Source organism: Musa acuminata, chromosome BXJ2-4 (assembly GCF_036884655.1).
Source record: "Musa acuminata AAA Group cultivar baxijiao chromosome BXJ2-4, Cavendish_Baxijiao_AAA, whole genome shotgun sequence".
Classification (NCBI taxonomy): Eukaryota; Viridiplantae; Streptophyta; class Magnoliopsida; order Zingiberales; family Musaceae; genus Musa; species Musa acuminata.
Genome location: NC_088341.1, coordinates 18458756 through 18479907, shown reverse-complemented (window position 1 = coordinate 18479907; position 21152 = coordinate 18458756). Strand labels below are relative to the sequence as shown.

General features: G+C 40.3%; 2 protein-coding genes and 1 pseudogene across 7 annotated transcripts; 2 read left to right on the top strand and 1 right to left on the bottom strand.

Moving 5' to 3' along the window:
• Positions 1 to 449: 449 nt before the first annotated feature.
• Positions 450 to 2188, top strand: LOC103974328 (UDP-glycosyltransferase 73D1-like). Its single transcript, XM_009389127.3, has one exon. The coding sequence runs from the start codon at positions 577 to 579 to the stop codon at positions 2053 to 2055; it is 1479 nt and encodes a 492-aa protein (XP_009387402.1). The 5' UTR covers positions 450 to 576; the 3' UTR covers positions 2056 to 2188.
• Positions 2189 to 2385: 197 nt separating this feature from the next.
• LOC135610101 (uncharacterized) lies at positions 2386 to 13654 on the bottom strand. 6 transcript variants are annotated; one of them, XM_065104144.1, is made up of 7 exons: positions 13428 to 13654; positions 10288 to 10413; positions 10170 to 10198; positions 5934 to 8927; positions 4605 to 4709; positions 4340 to 4514; positions 2386 to 2909 (listed from the first exon to the last, which is right to left on the bottom strand). In XM_065104144.1, exons 1-7 carry the CDS (start codon positions 13437 to 13439, stop codon positions 2697 to 2699), a joined length of 3654 nt encoding a protein of 1217 aa, XP_064960216.1. In that variant the 5' UTR covers positions 13440 to 13654; the 3' UTR covers positions 2386 to 2696. The 6 variants fall into 6 exon arrangements, with proteins under 6 accessions (XP_064960216.1, XP_064960219.1, XP_064960218.1 ...); XM_065104147.1 differs by having other exon boundaries at positions 5934 to 8972; positions 10288 to 10417; positions 13348 to 13653; XM_065104146.1 differs by having other exon boundaries at positions 5934 to 8972; positions 10288 to 10417; positions 13428 to 13653.
• An 850-nt stretch (positions 13655 to 14504) lies between these two features.
• LOC103974330 (serine carboxypeptidase-like 34) lies at positions 14505 to 15722 on the top strand (annotated as a pseudogene).
• Positions 15723 to 21152: the final 5430 nt, after the last annotated feature.

Sequence of the window (21152 nt, the reverse complement as noted above, 5' to 3'; positions counted from 1 at the left end):
GAGTCGAAATATAAAAGTTGCTGCATTCCTAACCGTTAGCCTCTAAAGGCAGTGATGACATTGAGCATCTCGATGGCAATCACCCTCACTGCACTAAGTAACATGGCAAGTATAGCTCCCCTTCTTCATATCGTTGACCATCCAATCTTGCTCCTCTTCATGACGGACGACATACTCACCAAACTATTTATTATTAGAAATGAAAGGGATATTAAAATTATCTTTTTATCTACCACCTTTACACCGATCTTGATATCACGTGTTCTTTGTCAATACAGTTGATGATATTATTATAAATAAGATTATTTATTTTATTTTCAGAATTATATGGATCTTAATATAAATTTTTAAGTATAAAATTTACTATACTATTAGTGTTCGTTCTAATATAGTATGTAATTAGCTCGACAATAAACGGATTAAATTAGAGGACGCACGCTATTGGTAAGTGCCACTCGCTTCCGTGATGCATCGATTAAGGAAGCTACTTGGAACTCGTGACCTCGGTCTGTTGCTTGTTTTGCAAGCAGTCTTCGCCGATCCCTTGTGCTCGCCGCACAACGAAGGCAGGCAGCCATGGAGAGCAGCATCGCCGGTCGTCGGGACCTCCACTTTGTTCTGATCCCATGGCTGGGCACGAGCCACACGATTCCCATGATCGACATCGGCCGCTTGCTTGCGGAGCGCGGCGGCGTCACGGTCACCATCGTGATGACGCCAGCCAATGCCGCCCAGCTCAAACCGACCATCGATCACATCGCCACCTCTGGCCTCCCCATCCGCTTCGTCTTCCTCCCCTTCCCCTCCGTGGAGGTGGGCCTACCGGAGGGCTGCGAGAGCATGGACAGCCTGCCTGCCTTCGACATGATGCCGAACCTCTACGACGGATCCAAGCTTCTGCGGCAGCCATTGGAGGAGCTGCTCCGTGAGCAGGCGCTTGCCCCGAGCTGCATCATCTGTGGTGCCTACTACCCGTGGACTCCGGCGGTTGCTCGTGAGCTCGGCATTCCATGCTTCGTCTTCCACGGCTTTGGCTCCTTCGCACTCTTTTGCATGCACAACCTCTACCGTTACAGGCCCCATGAGCGCGCGTCGTCGCCGACCGAGCCCTTCCTGCTCCCGGGCTTGCCATTTCAGTTCGAGATCGCCAGGCAACAACTACCAGTTCATTTCCAGTTGTTGCCTCATTTCATGGAGATGTGCAACGAAGTACGAGAGGGCGAACTCGCCATGGACGGTGTCCTCGTCAACAGTTTCGACGACCTGGAGCCAGGATATGCCGAGCGCTTAGCGGCGGCCTCGGGGAAGAAGGTGTGCACCATCGGACCGGTGTCGCTGTGTTATAGATCAGGGAGGTTGGACATGGCTGATAGGGGTAAGAAGCTGTCGGTGGATGCGAGCCGGTGCTTAGATTGGCTTGATTCGATGAAGCCACGGTCCGTGATCTACGTCAGTTTCGGTAGCTTGGGCAGCCTTGCGTCTGAGCAACTGATGGAGCTGGGATACGGTCTGCTCGCCTCGAACAGACCCTTCATCTGGGCCATCAACGGCGTTGAAGCAGTGGAGGAATGGATGCAAGAGAAGCTTGAGAAAGGGGGAGTTGACCCAAAGTTTCTCTTGATTCTGGGGTGGGCGCCGCAGGTGATGATCCTGTCGCACCCGGCGGTGGGTGGTTTCTTGACGCACTGCGGGTGGAACTCGACGCTGGAGAGCGCGAGTGCGGGCGTGCCGATGGCGACATGGCCGCTCTTCGCGGAGCAATTCCTCAACCAGAAGTTGATCGTGGATGCGGTCGGGATCGGAGTCGCGGTCGGCGTCAAGACATCCATGCGGCGGCCGGAACAAGCGGCGGAAGAGGGATCCGCGGTCAAGAGGGAGGTGATTGCGGAGGTTGTGGAGCGGTTAATGGACGGAAGGGAGGAGGGAGAGGAGAGGAGGAGGAGAGCCAAAGAATTCGCCGCGAAGGCAAGCAAAACTGTGGCGACGGGCGGTTCTTCCTATGATAACATGACACGGTTGATCCAACTCGTAGCAACACAAAGGAGTAGGAGATGAATCACCCAACTTGTTTCCCTTCGCTAGTAATGTAGTCTTGTGTGGGGTATTACACGTACTCTTTGCCTCAGTAATCCTTGTTCTTGGCTAACATTACAGTCTCTCTTCAATGGATTGAAGTATGCAGTATCAATCGCATTTGGTTCATGTCCATTTCATTTCGTGTATGCTGTGGACCTGCATTCACCACATAATCCTGAACTCCCGATGGTTTTCACATATCATCATCCACACTTCTTCAGATGAACCAAAACAAACCTACAGATTTCGCATGTACTCAACTGATTGATGGCAAGGAACAGATCAGTTGCAGTCAGAGCTCAGACAGCGTAAAACTTACGACAACAATTCACGTTCAAAATCATATATTTCCTGTTCTACATCGGGGGTATGCAAACTCTTACGACAACAATTCACGTTCAAAATCATACATTTCCTGTTCTACATCGGGGGTATGCAAACTTACGACAACAATTCACGTTCAAAATCTTGCAATTCCTGTCCTACATCGGGTTCCTGCATACGTCACATTACAAGGAAAAAGAACCCTTTGGGTTAGCACTAAACTATTCTCTAGCATTGTTACAAAATTTCTGAGAAGCTCTGAGATATTATCTTTGGAGAAAAGGATGGACAACCATCTACCAGCTCCGTGACACAAAGAACTCATAGTCTGGATGCCTGTTCGCAGATCTTTGATCGCGCTTATGAACTACTGCCCTTGCCATCACAGATGCAGTTTGCTTGAGTGTCCTCAGCCTCTCCTTCAGTAAGTCGGAGGTGTTGGAAAAATGTGCTTCTTCAGACTGGAAAACCTTCAGATCCATATCCCTTGGCTGAAACCAATTCTCCCCCTGCATTCAGAGCATGCATGCACATTGAGAAACAATGTTGTGGGAACTTACACAAACCATAGCAGACATTGAGAAACAATGTTGTGGGAACTAACACAAACCATAGCAGGTAACACAGTATCACAAATGTGTTTTTCTTTAACAAATAGAAGTACAAATTACTTTGTTAAGCACTGAACTACTCTTCTGTCATGGAAATTTTGGTTCGTTTCTCAAGTTTGAACTAGAACTGCAAATATGGCGATGGATCTTCCTCCAGCCAACCTTACAGATTTCCGGGCAAGTTCCTCCTTGAACTAAAATTTTCTTGTTTGAAGACTTACCATGTATAGAAGATTAATGTCAGATTTATAGTCATCATAATCAAGACCAACCAAAAAGGAGTCTATCTAAATTTTCATGCCAACAGAAAAGCGCAACAATTGAGCAAGGTTTTCCTGGATAGCCAACAATACAGTTAAAACATGGCCAGAGGACAAACAAGGGCTAGAATGCACATTGCAGGTGAAGAATTAGATAGCCAACAATACAGTTAAAGCATAAAAAATAAAATATTTAAAAAAAATTCCTGGATCCACTAGCTTCGCTATCCATAGTAGTTTCTTCATCTCGCTCTCCCCGGCCTTTCTGTTCTACGGTTAGTACAATTTTCAGATGAGCTCTCTGCTTCTCATAGAACCCAGAGGGTAAAAGAGCATCTACTCTTTCCCATTTTCAAAATCGCTTACCATTCTCTCTTCTTTTTTATTCATCACATTCTTTCACCAATTCAACCTCCTCATTTGTCTTGGTCTCTGCACCTTACTATTCTTAATCCAAAAAAATCAAATGCTTAATTGTTTTTTACCTCTTCAACATCCCAGTTTTGTCATCATCTCTGCACCTAAACATAGTCAAAGAAAAGCAAGTGCTTATACTCTTCGGCTAGAATTTTTACGTTTTTGTTTGAATACTAAACCACAGGCAAACAATTAAGTCACTACTATATATTCTATTAGATCCTTATTGGTATTGCATGTGATATATGCATTGCAGAAGCTATCGATGGTTCTATTGATGATAAAGTTATTGCTTCTTTGACAAGATCAATATTTTATGTGTTTGATGATAACATGGTGGATATGCAGATGCTAATTCAATACCTAAATTTTCTACATTGTGTGCATCCCTTCACAACAAGAGCAGTTGCCGAAAATAGCAGCAGGAACAAATGAATAAAATAACTTAAAACTACATTGCCTAATGAGGGCAGCTTGAAGCCTCCTCGATCATGGCTAAATATAACAAAGCACAATTAAGCATTGTGCAGTTTGAGGCAGGCCTTCAACCTGACATTTAGTGCAAAAGAATTACCTTAATCTCATTCTGATCTAAAAAGAGTCTTTTGAGTTCAAAACAATAATATTATAAAAAATGCAGAGCAGACGTGCCTTATCCCTGTACGTCTGCAGACCTACAACTGGAGAAACTACATTTGTGAAAGCACCTGGAACACATGCCGAGGCACTTTGATGGACAAAATGACCCAGAGAGTGATATGTCAAAAAAGCAGCATGAAAATTTCCATCAGGTATACGGTATATAGGATACCATGCCACACAGTACCTGAAAGGAAAAAAATACAACTTAATTGTAGAAATCAGTCTGAAAAAGGTTCGATCATTTTGAACCAAAAGAGTATTATAATAAACAAACCAAGAAGCAGGATGAAGGTCATGCAGGTTAAGAGATTCCAGCTTCAACGGATCTCCAAATATGCGGCTAGCAGGTAATTTATCTCCAGATACCAGTTCCTTGATCCTGAATTAAAAGAGAAAAATAGATATGAGACAAGAAAGGTTAGGCACCTCTAACACAGCTGGTGCAAAACTAGACATGGGATCAACAGGAACAGATCCTGCAGGCAACCTACATGTAAGCCATCTGAACATCGAAAAGATGTTGGAAATTATCAAACTTACAGGTGAATCCACGAAAAGGAGAGACGTGGTGTGCTTTTCCATTTACTTATATCAGTGAATGAATTACACACATTTCTTTTCAGTAAACTGCTGAATCCTTGGTTCCATTTCCAACATGAGTCGTGGATTATATAGTCATGATATAAACTAATTTTCAGGGTAAAAAAGCAGTATAGAAATCTCAGATAATCTCACAATCGTAACTTTGTAAGTACGCATTTAATAGAACCAGATGAGACAGTAACGAAACATCAGACTCTTTTCTCAGTGTTTAGGATATGAAAAAAAATGTAATTCACATTTCCATGGTGAGTCAGGCATCATGAAACAGTTGCATGGTTAGTAAATTTTCTAGTTATCAGCCAAACTTCATGAGGACTTTTATGCACCTTCTTACTGGTATCAAATCTCATCTTCCATGCATTCTGAGCATAAAATAGATGTGATATACCTACTTAGAAAACAACAAGATCAACTGAGAAACACAACTAATGTGTTCCCTATAAACAAGATCAGTTGAATAACACTTTTAACAAGGGACCTGAAAGAACCTTCAATAAAGACCAACATACAATATGCATTGCAGCAGATACATCAGAAAATACTCTCAAGGATAAAAGACATCCATGTTAGAACGCATCAAGTCCTAAAAAGTTTGTGCTCCATTTACTGATTCAATATTTGAATATTTTGAAAAATGATCAAGTTAAAGCAACAATATGGGACTCAATATATCTCTACAACAAAAAGATTAACCAGTTATTAAATAGTTCAAAACCAATTTCAGAATGTCCCACATATGATCTACCTCGACTGGAAAACAAAGCTTTGCTGGAGAAATAATAGGAACATAGGATGATCAGTTTTCTGATTCTATTTTTGAGATCCTAAAGCATGATGTTGAACAAGTCAGAGATGGTAGGGAGGACTGGTGGAAGCATATTAGCAATGCTAACAAAGAAAAAAAGAAGTTCCAAGGAAACATTCAAAAAACAAATACTCTATAAGAAAATTGATCAATTATCGGATGATAAAGAAAATGTTATAAAATATAATGACTTACTTCTCATACAATGGACGTCGCCAAGGAGGCTGGTCAGATTCAAAATATTCAAAAAAAAGCTCCGCATGATCCATGTGAATGCTTTTATCAAAAATCTCCTCTGCAGCAGAAGAAGATGATTCTGATAAGCAAGCATTTGTGTCCTTAAGAGGTTGGGGCAATAACATCGATAAGTTTGGGAAAGAGCCCAAATATTTTTCTCTCTTATCTTCCTCACAAGTTATGGCTGCCTCTCCACTCCTATTGCAATATCTGGCACTCCTGGATTTTCCAAATAATTGAACAGCAGAAAGATAAGGTACAAAATATGCAGTAAACTCAGAACGACCATTATGTTGCCTTCTAGAATTGCAATAATCGTGTGCCCTCACTTCCAACCCAAAGCAGCCAGGCTCTTCATACCACTGCCAAATGCTCTTCAAGGCAATGTTAGGAATCTGATGGCAGCAAAAAGAGTTACTTATTAGTTGTTCTGGAAAACAACTGCTGCAGCTTCTGCTATGTTGTGTTTTTCTAATGACTGGGGAGGCAAGAAAAAGAAATTTCTCGAAGTTAGCACATGGATGGCCAGTTACCAATTGAACAACTTCTGCCATGGTCTGCAATTTGTAGGCATCATTAACAGCTTGTATTATCTTGTCTAATTCAGTTGCAACACTGTTAAATTCCTTGTCTTTCATTTCATTTGTTTGGAAATTGATCTCAGCATGTAGATCAGAAGCTTCAGCTGAACGAGGGCAGCTGCTCAACTTTTTGATCAATTTACTAGCTCCAGGATTTGAGAATTCTCCATCCTTGGAAACAGAAAATAATTTATTCAAACTTGAACCCACCAGTCCAGCAGCATTTGGATATGATCGATCAGTAACTGCATCATCTGTGATAGAAACCTTTTCAAAATAGCCCGTATCTGAATATACGGAATCTTTTCTCCCCACTGGGACCCACTTCTGTATCAGATTCCCAGCACTGCTTGACAGGCTGCTAGATTCTCGGTACTTTGTAGGACCAACTTCGGAATTACCTTCAATCTGCCTGTGACCAATCTGATTCATTGTTGTTGGAGTTTGGCCAATTTCACTATGAACAGCTGGCAAATCCATAAGACAAACTCCATTGCATGTGTTTCTTGGTGGCGTTGCCTCCTCAGTATGCACATGTATTTCCTTCTCTGGTTCTGGTTGACAACAGTCATCAGTTGGCTTAGCCAAACATCTTTGGGAAAAGCTATTGTTAGGTGATCTAAATCCTATGTTGTGGTCTTTATCAACAGCTGTGAATGATGAATTCCGCAAACATTCTTTTTGCTGAACATGATGCTTCAAGGCTTTGTCCATGTCACTCTTACCAGTATGAGATCCACTAATATTACATTGATTTGCATGTTTCACAGCTGAACTAGATTTGCTTTTCACACTATTTACTGAGTTTCCAACTGCGGATTTAGATAGAGGTTGAACTGTCTTAGGACAATTGGGTGCTGCTTGGCTTGCCTCTATCTTAAATGTATCATCTGGACAAGGGTATCTGTAGGTTGTTCCACACTGTTTTTGCTTTAGCCCAACAAATTTATCAAGTTTCATTTTTGTCTTGGTTTCCTTGGATGAAACCTCACCATGAGAAGACAAAACACTGACATTATTAGGTTTAGAAGCACCTTCCTTCCTTTCAATCTTCTGGACCTTCTGCCATATGGAGTAATTATTATCTTTACCTGTGTGACCATGATTGTTTGCAGTAAAATATCTGTTTGTTCCATTTAAACTACCATTGCCAATAATTCTTCTAGACCTTCTACCTCGCTTTCCAGCTATAACAGGATGGAAGTCATCGTTGCTGCCAGCCTGACTGCTGCAATCAGCTCTTTCAGTACTGCTGCAAGCATCAAGGACATCATTTGACAAATAGGCATCACTGGTGTAACAGTTATTTGATATGTCAGTATTCACACTGCATAAATTTACAGTTGTGTGAGATGAGGATTCATGTTGTATAAGCTCTTTAGAAGGTGAAAATATTTCACCTTCTGAAGAACTCGGTTGACTTTCATCCTTGACAGGTGACCGCATCACAGTGTCATCACTAGAGTTCTCGCCAATATCACTGTTAGAACCATCAAAAGATGAATCAACCACGGAATTATAATTATCCATAGAGATGCTTGAGAAATTATCATGAAAAATGTTGTTTTCTTTAAAAACTACTTCTCTAGTGCTCCCATCAGATGAAAATGGAACCATTACTGCATCTTTAATTGTGCTTGATAAATCCAGATAAGCTGTAGTGTTGCATCCGAATTCATCACGAGCAAATATCTGAGGTGAAGAAACTGGTTCAAAATCATCCATCTCATCGCTGTAAGATGTACATGACAATAAGGTTGTTGAACAGTCAACGAATTCAACATTATTTGCGCTATCATCCTTCTCTACAGTGACATCAGTAAACAACAAATCAGGGGGTGTTGCCTCATCTGACAATTTAATATCTAAAACATGTTTGGCTGAAGAAGATAGACTACTGCTTTCAGATGTTTCAAAAGCAGATGCGCTATAGTTGTTTTCCTCACATTGAACATTTGAGTCAGTCAAAACCTTTCTGGATGCAATTCGTTTATACTGCTTTCCTTTTTTTTTCCCTTTCTTTCGTGAATTTCTTTTAACTCTCTTGTCCACCTTTGGAATAGCACTTACCAAAAAATCTGACCCAACTGCACTTGGGTTATCACAAACTGAACCAGAAGAATTACCTGATATTAAGCAGCCAGGAAGAGAAGTAGTTGAACTGTCTAGAGAATTGGATAATTTGTTCCTGCTGTCAGAGTGGTCCAAACTACTTGCCTCACTGGAAATGCAAGATGAATTTAACATCACAGGATCCTTGAACACATTTGGAGATGGTGACTTGGAATTTTCCATATTAGAGGAAGATATAGATTCAAAATTCTTTCTACAAAATTCGCCTGGCAAGAGTGAAGGAAAAGGTGACACTTTCCTGGATGCATGAGTGTCAAGGAAAATGATTGTCAATAAAGGCAACCTGACAAGCAATTGTAGAATAGAATCAATAGATGTCACATTCTGAATTAAGAAGGAAAATGCAAAAATAATATATACAGAGAGATAAACATAAAAGGTCAAAATATAGCACAGGCCATTTTCATCTGTTAAAAACAGAAATTACCGAGGTAGGAAGTATAGGATTAGCTACAAAGAGCAAACCAAATACTAATTACATAAGGAACTAGACAGCATTTGAAACATCTGAAAAAGAATTCTAAAAGAACAGAATTACAGGAGAGCAAATGTAGTAAGTTTGTCAACCCAAGTCAACAAGCAACTTATGCACCTGCTGCCTTTTTAGTTTCAGATACAAAGCAAGTGCCTGGTCCTTTAAAAAATTCCTACACCTTCCTAGAGATAACATATCTATGATTTATTGGTTATTATGAATGCATGGTACTGTATTTGACATTTAAAATCTTCAACAAGTGTCTTCGACTTTTCTTTTTAAGGACTCCTTAGTCTTTTAGTCTTTAACATGAGTAAAAGGAATCCTATGACTGGGGAGAGTCCAGCAGAGAGTGAGTGACAGAGGGAGAGAGAGATTTCCTTTCTCTTGTAGATGCCTCATGCAGATAATTCGTCAGCATGGGCCCCGTGCCAATCAGCATAAACTAAATGCATTGCATAAGTGTTATTGGAAAACCTCCACCAACACATCATCCAACATTGACAGCTTATATGCACGAGATGTGCTGATAAATACACCTCAATATGTCAATATGGTAATCCTTAACTGAAATGCAAGCATTTATATCATTTCTTTGTACTTTCTTTGAGTCCTCCGGCCGCATACCAAATCCTTTAAACTATGCCTCTCAAGAGGTGATTATCCAGGAAAGACTAGCTATCTAGGGGTTTAAAACATTTTGAATCAAGGAAATTCTTTGTTCCTTCTTGATTGTAATATGACTTTGAATCACGAGGAAAGTTGAGTCCATAGAGATCCACCTAATGCAAGAACGAAATTAATAATTTTATCTAAAATGTAGAAAAATAAATGCCACCTAAACTTTATAAAAAAATGACAAAGCCTTGGTATGACCACTTTGAAAATATCAATAAGAACCAAACACAAATGGGAGAACAAAATTCAACAGAGATCAGAGTGGTCCATCTAACAAAGTCAACATGGCTAAGGTGGTAAATAATGTGATGACAAAAACAAAATTACCTCTGTTCAGAACTCCTAAAGCCGAATTCCTGAAGAAAAATGTGTGCATGCATCGTCAGAAACCTATGACATGAAAAGAAGCATTTAAAACAATATTCCACACAACAAAATCACCAACCTTTGAACAAGACTGGTAATTGTTCTGATCTATTGATCTCCTAAAGGTACTACGGATTCTCCTGTCTGCAGACTTTTCGAAGATACTGTCTGTCCTCCCATGTTCATAGGGCATTGTCAATCGTGCCTGTCTATACACAAAGAGATTAACTAAATGCACATAAACCAATAAGCAATGTCACTTAACTAAAACAGCAGAAAAGGTCAACAAAATATCTAAGATCACAAGCACACAATGGAGGAAAATTGAAAAGTTAAATATTCTTTAAGAAAATGTGTATGTTAGGCTATTTGTCAAATTAAGGAGCTCTCTAAGAAGTTTTAAATTTGAAAAAGAGCAGTACATGATTCTTTTGTATCAAGCAAATTAGATTTTGCCTGCATAGTGCTTGCTTTTGTATTAACTGCTTCTTCATCAATGCTAAAAAAAGACTAGATAATTTTAAAAAATCCAAGAAATTGGGTAGTATCATTAGTGAGTGCAATTTTATTCAACTATTGCAATGACAGCTTTAGGGTTTTCATTTCAAAATTTTGGCAGCAGAGAATTAAATTTTTGAAAAATAAAATCAATTAACCAATAGTTACTTGAATTTGTGTTCCTTCTGTATTTTGATTGCGATTTAACAGCTTGAACCTCCAAAGTGAACCTACATACTTGGGGATGTCATGCAAACAAGAATATTATTAACATGATAGGACAAAATGAAAAATTCAAATGTAAAAACTATTTTGGGAAAAAGATTAGTAAAAAAAGTGAAAACAATTCTATAGCCTACGAAGTAGGTTTTTACTGACTATAGGAACATATTGATGCAGTAGACAAGACATATTTGTATATGGTTTAGTAAGTTCTAAATAATATTGCTACAACTGGAGAGGTTTCCAATGCACTGCATTTCAATTGACAAAACAAACTTCTTCATGGTATCCCAAATCAAAGTGCATGAAAGATAATTCTTCCATAAAACAGCCAACAATTTGCTCAAATATACAGAAGATAAGGCCATTATGATTGTTATCATTAAGTCTCCTAAAAAATACATGTAAATTATCACTAAATTACTAATAAAAGAAGATGCCATGAGATTCGGAAAAGTTGTTTACTCTTCAATGAAACCAATATTTCCAGTTAACCCATGCAAAAATTCTCATGATAATCTCATGCTATTATCACTAAATTTCTAATAAAAGAAGATGCCACAAGACTTGAAAAAGTTGTTTACTCTTCAATGAAACCAATATTTCCAGTTAACCCATGCAAAAATTTCTCATGATAATCTCGTGCTAAATGCCACAAGGCACATACCCTTCTCATTGACATGCAATAAACAGACAACGATCAACCAAACATGCATACAAATAAAGATGCACCATCAGCATGAATCATAAACCCTGGAAACAGCTTATCATGCCCATTCTCAAGCTACATAGGATGTCATGGAAAGGAAAATTAAGCTACATTTTACAATAATAAGTTCTTTCTTTTTCAGGTAAAATCACAGTCCATCAAGACCGCAATTTAGCATGAACTTCATTTTAGGGATAAAAAAAAATGACCCAAAAATGAAAGTAGTACTGAAAGCAAGGCCTAGAGGCAAAGACAAAAAAGCAGCTCAACTCATCCATAATTTTCCAAGGTTAAACGATGTTACTGCCATTATCATACTCCAAGATCAGAAGGATACTGAGTAATATTGACTTATGATGAAATGCCAGGATATGTATACTCAAATTCCATATGTACAACTCTCCACGTTGAACCATTCAGATTATCACCATATAATATAAAATTATAGAAAGAATAAACCGGTTAACAAATAATCAGTAATGAGTGTACTGGTCTGATCGGTCAATTGTGTAGATCTTAAAAAGGTAGAAAATATTCAATTGCAATTCAACTGTTAAAAGCAAGGTTTGGTCACTAGCACAACCCACCCTGATCCTAGTCCTGTGAAATACTTGCCTATGCCATTCCACAAGGCTGTGCTAGCCAACACATTAAATTCTCCAAAATTATATCACCTTTGCATGCCATTCCAAAGCCCTGTTGGCACTATGTTTATTGATTTGCATAATGATCTTTGATCAAAATTCATGTTTCATCTATTCATAAATAAGTGTTCCACAACAAAGGAAAACCAGCCAAACCCTGGTAAGGCAGCAAAATCAAGTCCAAACTGTCATCTATATTTTAAGATGCATTGTAGAAAATTATACAGGAGAATAATTGGTCAACATGAGATGAGCTCTTAGGCCAAAAATACAGGGAAATAGAGCATGAAAGAACGGAAATACGAAGCCTGTAGCTGAAAATGAAGACCTAAGTTCCAAAAATCGAATTCCCGACCAAGAACCCATCGGTCACAGTCTTCTTAACAAAGTTCATACATCAGAGGGAAGAAGATGAGGGAAACCAAAATGAAATTCCTGACGTGCAACGATGTTCTTTAAGGAAAGATAGCCAACTATGCCATTAAATACCACACGAAAAACAAACTATTTACACCGCAGAATGAAACCTCCAGAGAACTATCTTCCCCAATTTTTACATACACATGAATTCGGAAAGAACGTCGAATGAAAGAAATCTCAACATTTCAGAAATCTTCGATTGGGAGGAGCGTGCACAACGTCGGAAGCATGACAACAAACTGCAAACTCTAACCACAAAACCCCCACTGCCCTATAGCCAAAGGCACCCGTACCGGCAGAGAAGAAAAAGAAGGCTAAATCGTCCCTCCCACGTAATCACCTCAATCAAAAATCCAGGATTGACGCATAAATTTGAAGAACAGGCAACAGAATTGAAAAGATCGAGATGACTACATACAAAAGAGCGCGACAACAACCACCGACCGGAGAGACTCCACCGCAAGCATGCGCGCGCCGGGCAAAGCAACGCGGCGGATACAAATCATTTCCGATCGAACAAGAAAGAGACGGAAAGGGGAAGATCAAAAAGGAAAGGGATTAGGAAAGGGAAGAAAGACAGCCTGTTTTACTAAGAACAGTAACAATCGGAATCATCGCACTCGATATAGGAGAAGCATTTACTAACTTTAGAGCACGGGAACGCCAGAATCCTCGGGCTGGAGGGAACCCAAATTAATCCAAGACAGAGAGGAGAGGGGACGAGACCTGCGAGCGCATCCGACAGCAGCAATAGCAACGGCGGCGCCGGACTTCCTTTCTCCACCCGTCTCCTCTCTCCTTCCTCCTTCGGCGATCGTGGAAGAGAGAGAGGTATTCCTCCTCTGGTGCGTGCAGTGTCGTTTTCGCGACTGCGAACTCGAAGCGCAGAGAAGAGGGCGACTGGCTGCGGGTTGGTGAGAGAATAGAAGATATTATCACGAGATAGGGGGAAGAGAAACCGGGGGGACGAGACCGAGGGTGCCCGAGGCCGTTAACCACTACCACTGTTGTCATTGGAAGGCGCCGGGGCCCATAGCTGGGCCACGCGACCCACCGGATTACGATCTGGGTATGGGAGTACAGGAAAGAACTCTGGGACGGGGGAGCGCAGGGGAAGCGTGGGGGGAGTGAACGGTCGGATCTCAATGCACAGGTTGATGCGTGCAAGGAAACTGCTTCCTTTCCGTTGCGGCTCCCTCCACCAAGCTATAAGCCCCCCGCAAATGCCGCGTCATGTCATGAGTCACCCAATCGACCCGTTCGATGTGCGCTGCATCGGCGAGGCGCGACAACAAATTGACATGTATTAATCCTAACCGGTTTAATTTAACCCAAATCAAACCGGATAATCACGGGTTCGAGTGTAGGAGTACTTCTTTTTTGCATGACGGGAAATGAATCAATCACTCGATAGGATGAAGGAGGTGCGATTTCGGGGAAAGGGGGACGATACGAGCGATGCGGGATCACACGAGAGACGCCTCCTCACAAGTTGCGTGAATCGGCCTCTGTTATGATACGAGATGAGAAAAAGAATGCTGGAATGAACCACAAGATCGGCGCCCTTTTGATAGGAGAAGAAGAATATAACAATATTCTTCCCCTCAAAACAGAGAAGAAGCTCGTCCACGATCCCCTCCGCAACCAAGATTCGTCCCCTCATCTCTCACTCTCTCTCTCTCTCTCTCTCTCTCTCTCTCTATATATATATATATATATATATATATATATATATATAAGCTATAAGAAAACCTCAAGAAATCAAGAAAAGAAGTGCAGTCAAATCAAACACATTAATTAATCATGGCTGCCTTCGCCTCTAAATCTCACGCACTCTGCGTTCTGCTGCTTCTCTCACTTTCTGCCGCCGCCTTGGGCCACTCGAGAAAGGTCCTGTACGAGGAGGAGGAGGAACAGGAACACAAGTTTGATCTCGTCAGCCGGCTTCGCGGGCAGCCGGAGGTGAGCTTCCGGCAGTACTCAGGGTACGTGACGGTCCACGAGTCCCACGGCAGAGCGCTATTCTACTGGTTCTTCGAAGCCACCCAAGACGTGGAGAAGAAGCCCCTCCTTCTGTGGCTTAATGGAGGTGGGGGAGTCTCTTCTGCCGACTGACGGCGTCGTTGCTCGGACTGATATCGATCGCTGTGTTATGTTCGGGGCCTGGTTGTTCTTCCATCGGCAATGGAGCGGTGGAGGAGCTCGGCCCGTTCTTGATGCAGAAGGGTGTTCCGGAGCTCGGGCTCAATGAATATTCCTGGAACAAAGGTAAGCAAGCATGCAACAATAGTTCCTAGTAAGCATGCAGAGATTCAAAGTTTGTTCTTTTCTGTGACACTGCTCCAAATCACCGAGGCAAATTTGCTGTTCCTCGAGTCTCCGTTTGGCGTTGGATTTTCCTACACGAACACAAGTTCCGACTGCGATGGCGCCGGCGACGAACTCACTGGTAAGTCCGACGATTAACCCTGTCATTGATGACAATATAATCTTTGATCTTCTCACTGCGTTACGGCAATCGACGCGCATGCTTTTCTCTTGAACTGGTTTAAGAGGTTCCCGCAGTTCAAGTCCCACGAGTTCTACATCGCTGGAGAAAGCTACGCAGGTAGAAAACCGCACCATATTCTTCTCCCCCTACCGCCGATCCTAACGGTAAAGCTACGCAGGAAGAAAACCGCACCATCTTCTTCTCCTCCTACCGTCGATCCTAACGGTTTTGTTTGCTCAGGGCATTATGTTCCACGACTCGCTGAGAACATCTACGAAGCAAACAAGAAGAGCAAGGAGGAAGATCGCATAAACCTTAAAGGATTCATGGTACGAACAATATCTGTATGTGAATCTCGTGTTGCTGGCACTCGAAACCTTTGCAGATGATGGGGTTTTCTTGTCTCGGTTCAGATCGGGAATGCGGCAATCGATGAGGAAACGGATTCTGCCGGCTTGGTGGATTACGCATGGTCTCATGCAGTTATCTCTGATGGCCTCTATCATCGCATAAGCAGACTTGCAACTTGAGCGTACCAGAAGATGATTCCTGTGATCTTTTGCTGGATATGCTATACGGAAACTACGGTGGCAACGACATCTACAACATATATGCGCCTGTATACATGTATAAATACTGAAAACATCACAACGAGGAATATAGCTTCTTCTACAATTTCTATCTTCTATCTTATTTGTTTAATTCTTTACACTGCTGCTTGCCTAGAGCAAACTCTCTTATCGTTGTCCGACGCTGACGCTGCCACTTTGCACTGGTACCTCTAGCATTGTAGACACTAGTGCTTCTTCCCTCACCTATTGCTCCATCCTCACCATCATCCTCACTAGCAACAGCAAACCACCTCTCTGCCATCGCTATCGATCCGATCTCCCGATCTGATTCCGCTAAGACTCTACTGTCGACCACCGAATCACTACTGGTAGATCTCCCCATCGTAGCCCTTGTTCATGCCAAAATTCCCCTATTTCATTGGTATGCTTGGTGGCCTGTTCTTTTCGTTGTCAACCAAATCGTAGCTTCATTCACCGCTGCCAGTGTTCTCCTACTAGAGACGACGGATTTTCTTTAAGGCCGCCTATCATTTCCTCTGCCTCGGCGCACCTCTAGCAACATTAATCTGAAGCAACAAGGGCATTCTTCCTCTCGGTGGCACATCTTCTACTTCTTCCTTTCTACGTTGGTTCTTACAAACCGACGGAGCAATGACCAATTCTTTATAGTCATCCTCACTCTAGTAGTTACCTCCCATCGCAGCCATGCGACCGCTTCCTGGTCGGAGTCCACCGCCTCCCCTTAGGTCGCAGTCGCAATCGCTCGACCATCTCTCCTCGCGGTGATGTCTTCGCCCCTCAATCGCATCACAACAGCTTCATCTCAAACAATACTTGGTGAACAATGATTGTCTTCTTCTCTCCGCCACCGCAACCATTCGCTGCAGCCTAACGCTGTTAGGATCAGGGTCAGCACTAAGAGGGGGGGTGAATTAGTGTAGCGGTAAAAACTACAACGGTTTAAAAACTTCTGTACGATAAAATCATTTCCGACGTAAAACCATTTTCGGAAACTTAACTTAAATTGAAAGCATACAGAAGTGTAGTTGATGTAAAGTGATGGAGGTAGTTTGCAGTTAAGATAAATAGTAGAAAGTAAATGTAAACCGAGATTTAGAGTGGTTCGGTCAATCTTGACCTATATCCACTTTTGGCTTCCTCCTCCGACAAGGTCATCGGCGTTTACTAAAGGCCTTCCTTCAATAGGCGAAGGCCAATCACCTTTTACACCCCTCTTCTCCTTTTACCAGGTTTAGGAGATAACCCTTACAAGCACTCACTTACTCCTCTCTTAAACTAGTCTAACACTTAAAAGAGGGAGAGGAGATCATACAAGATTTTAGCAGCGTTTCTTTCTTTTTAGACTCTCTGTGCTTGTGTGCTTTAACCAGGGATGAGAGGGGTATTTATAGGCTTCAAGTTAATTCAAACTTAGAGCCTAAAATTTTTCCATCCCGGTTCCCCGGGCACGGGTGGTACCACCACCTGCACTGGGCAATACCACCGTCCAGTGTCAGTCTGCCCTAGGCGGTACCACTGCACAGGTCTGGCGATACCACCACCTCGGGGGTAGTGCTAGGCGGTACCATCGCCTAGACTAGTGGTACCACCGCTTGGCACCCTGCCAAGGGTGGTACAACTGCCCAGACTAGCGGTACCACCACCTGACACAGTCTCGAAGACTGTGCCACAATGGTGAGACTTCTTGGGGCACTGTTTGGGCATCTTATTAGGCCCAACACAGTTCTTACATGGGCCTAGCTAGCCCCTAATTAGGTTGGTCCAAATCCAAGCCTAATTACGTGCTAACTATAAAATCCTAAGACATTTGCTAAGCTAAACAAGCCCCTATGTCTATTCTTCCGATGAGCTTCCAGTGATCTTCCGACGATCTCTCGGCAATGTTCCGGTAGACTCCCGGCGGGCTCCTGGACTTCATGACGATCTTCTTGGAGAGTTCCGATAAGCTTCTCTGGCAAGCTCCGAGACTTTTCGATTGGTTCTACCAGAACTTTCGACGAACATCCGGACTTTCGACGAACTCTCGAACTCCCAACGTGATCGCATCCTTGACTCCGAGACTTCATTTTGCTCCATGCCTTGCCATCGTAGTTAACCCTACACATGTAAAACATACTTCGATCTAGACAATTAATACTAAGTATTAATCAAGTTGTCCGGTATGTCATTGGTTCCTTGATGCTTCGTCCGATTCTTCGGTGCATCGTCCTTTCCTACGACCTATTGCCCAATTGGCCAGTTGACTCCGTAACTCCGATATCCTTGGCGCAATGTCCACTCTTCTTGGCCCGATGCCCGAATCTACGGCCCAAAGCCTTATGTCGATAAGTCGACCGATCCATTGACCCGACGTCCAATCTTTTGATATGTTCCTCCGGCCCAATATGATTTTTCCTACTTTAATTGTCTCATCCTAATCAAAGCATCCTGCGTCACTCAAAATGCAGATTAAAACAGAAACACATATCAATTGGTTTTATCATCAAAATACGAGATTTAACAATCTCTCCCTTTTTGATGATAACAATCAATCGACGACGGAGTTTACCTTAACTCCCGGAGTTTAAACAAATGCCCCCTATCAATATGGCATATTGATAGAAACTCTTCGATTCAAAAATCCAAGCAACATGTCATGATCAAATCATGCACGACATCAACATACTTCTCCCCCTTTGTCATCAACAAAAAGGAGAAGTTCCAACTCTTATGTGTTTAGAGATATAGATTCAAATCATTGCATGAAAAACATAGTGTCAAATTTTATCATCATACAATTTGTAAGCTAGAAAATTTAGCAAGTTCTATAATATACAAGTTAGCCAATTTTACAACATTTTAGAACATACAAGCTAGCAGTTTTGAGATATTCAAGAAAGCAACTCTTGCTTCTTGAAATATGCAAGTTGCAAGCTACCAAATTTTTTCTTCCTTTGCAATGTTTGAGCTCGCAATTTTGCTTCCATTGCAAAGTGCAAGTCTAGCATGTTTAGCATCTTGAGATAGGCAAGATAACACATTTTTATATTTTCTTGAGATTTCAAGCTAGCAATTATCGGTGATGTTCAAGATAACAATTTCTTCTTTTTTGAGAAGTACAATTTTTGCTTTCTTCTTGAATTATACAAGCTAGCTAGTTTGCCTCTTTTCATGATGTCCACGCTAGAAATTCTTGCTCCCCCTTTGTCATGGTCAAAAAGAAGGGAAGACCCATTACATCAATTTTCAAATTATGATAAAGGTAAGTAATTGTTCTTATTTGTGCATCATTATATTTTTAAATTAGAACATGCATAATTTTAAATCCTTACATTTTATTTTTTATGCACGATTCCGAAAAATAAATCATTCATCATAATGAGTATATCGATACTAAAACATTAAGCATTTATCAACATTTTGATTATGATACACATCATATGTATCACACATATCATCACAATAAAAGCATAAGTGTTGCATGCATCATTCCAAAACATTTCACGCCGTACAAGTCATAAATACAAGGAAATCATGTCATGAAAGATAAGACTACGTGAATACCAAAAGATATGATTCATAAATAAATTTTTTAATAAAATGCAAGAAGTCATGGTTACGATCTTGATTTACATAAAGTTTCAAAACATAATTATCAAGATCATGGTTAGTTTTATAGATCTCCTCTTTAGTAAATGGTAAAAGGAAACATAGGAGTACAAAGAAGATATCATGATTAAAAAAAATCTCAAATAATTTCAAGAGATTAAGATCATGATTTGAATGAAATCATTCAAATTTAAATCATCAAATCAAAATTATTTTCAAGAGATTCATACAAATCAATAAGATAGAAAAAAAGAATTTTCAAGAACGATGCTTTTCTCTTTTTAGTTGTTTAAATTCATTGATTTATTTCATTTATGCCAAATAAAAATTGTGCATTAACGTTTAGGATCGAAAAATGAATTTTATCATAAAAACCATCAAGTCCAATAACTCACAAAAATCATCATATATAACTTTAAAATCTCATACATAAAATCGTCAAATCATGGTATCAAAACTTCAATATTTTCATTATAACATCAAGCAAGGTTTCATTGAACATAATTTTGAATGATTCTTATAGATATCTAAAACTTCTTTAGTTTTAATTTATATAATTGACTTTATATTAGCATGCTTAAATTTTTGTTCTTATGTCAAAACCATACATCATGTTTAAAAGAAAAATAAAGACAAGGTTCATAAAAAAATATCAAGCCTTCCATACAAAAGCTATGCATCGTTATTGAAAAGCAATATGAAAATCATCAAAATACATATTCTTGCTTCTCAAGCACATACATAAGATTAATCTTACTAGGTGTACAATTATTAGATTTATATCTAACATTTTATTGCATTAACATAAAACATGTAATTTTTATTATCATTTTCAAAATTACGAGCATGATCATATTTTTGTATTTTCTTTTTTAAACATTTAATTTTCAAAAAAATTAATTCAAAACTAAATTATAAAAAAAATGCATTATGAAAAGCATCATGTAATTTCGAAGTAAATTAGGGAGATTTCAATTACCTCATATTTGAAAGCGGTTAAGGCGTAGTTTGCTACCTCGCCTTTCTTGATTTTCTTCTCATCTTCGGAGGAGCTCGATTCATCCCAATTTTTATTCTTCTTCTTGTGTTCAAAGCAAATAGTTCCATTTTTTTTATTCTTTAACTTTTGTTTAATGAACCTTTTAAATTTCATTTGTAGTTCAAGTTCACCATCACTTGAGCTTATGCTCGAGTGGTTTTCAATTGTTCTATGTCCCAAATCCTTCCTATTCTTTGGAAGGTTGTTCTCAAGTTCTCTTTTTGTCATATTATTTATTTCATAGGTCATTAAAGACCTAATTAGTTCTTCGAGTGGAAGATTGTTTAGGTTTTTAGCTTCTTATATGGTCGTTACTTTAGGTTATTTAGGTTTTTAGCTTCTTATATGGTCGTTACTTTAGAGTCCCAAGTTTTAGAAAGCGATTATAAAATCTTGTTTATAAGTTCAAAATCTGAAAAACTTCTACCAAGTGCTTTTAAACTATTGACAACATCCGTAAAATGGGTGTACATGTCAATAACGGTTTCACTTGGTTTCATATGAAAAAGTTCAAAATCATGCATTAAAAAGTTGACTCTAGAATCCTTAACTTTGCTAGTGCCTTCGTGTGTAATTTCGAGAGTGCACTATATGTCAAAAGCCATTTCGCACATAGAAATTCGATTAAACTCGGTTTTATCTAAAGCACAAATAGAGCATTCATAGCTCTAGCATTTATAGAAAATGTCTTCTTCTCCAAATCATTCGAATGGTTCATTGGAAGAGAAGACATTTGAAAA

Bases quoted from the DNA above. Each gene is read 5' to 3' on its own strand.
- LOC135610101 (XM_065104143.1), bottom strand. The intron at 8,973-10,169 runs GTAATTTTGTTT...ATTGCTTGTCAG, and splicing joins TTTAGGAGTTCTGAACAGAG to GTTGCCTTTATTGACAATCA. The intron at 4,710-5,933 runs GTAAGTCATTAT...CTTTTAATTCAG, and splicing joins CGACGTCCATTGTATGAGAA to GATCAAGGAACTGGTATCTG.
- LOC103974328 (XM_009389127.3), top strand. From the start codon at position 577: ATGGAGAGCAGCATCGCCGGTCGTCGGGACCTCCACTTTGTTCTGATC.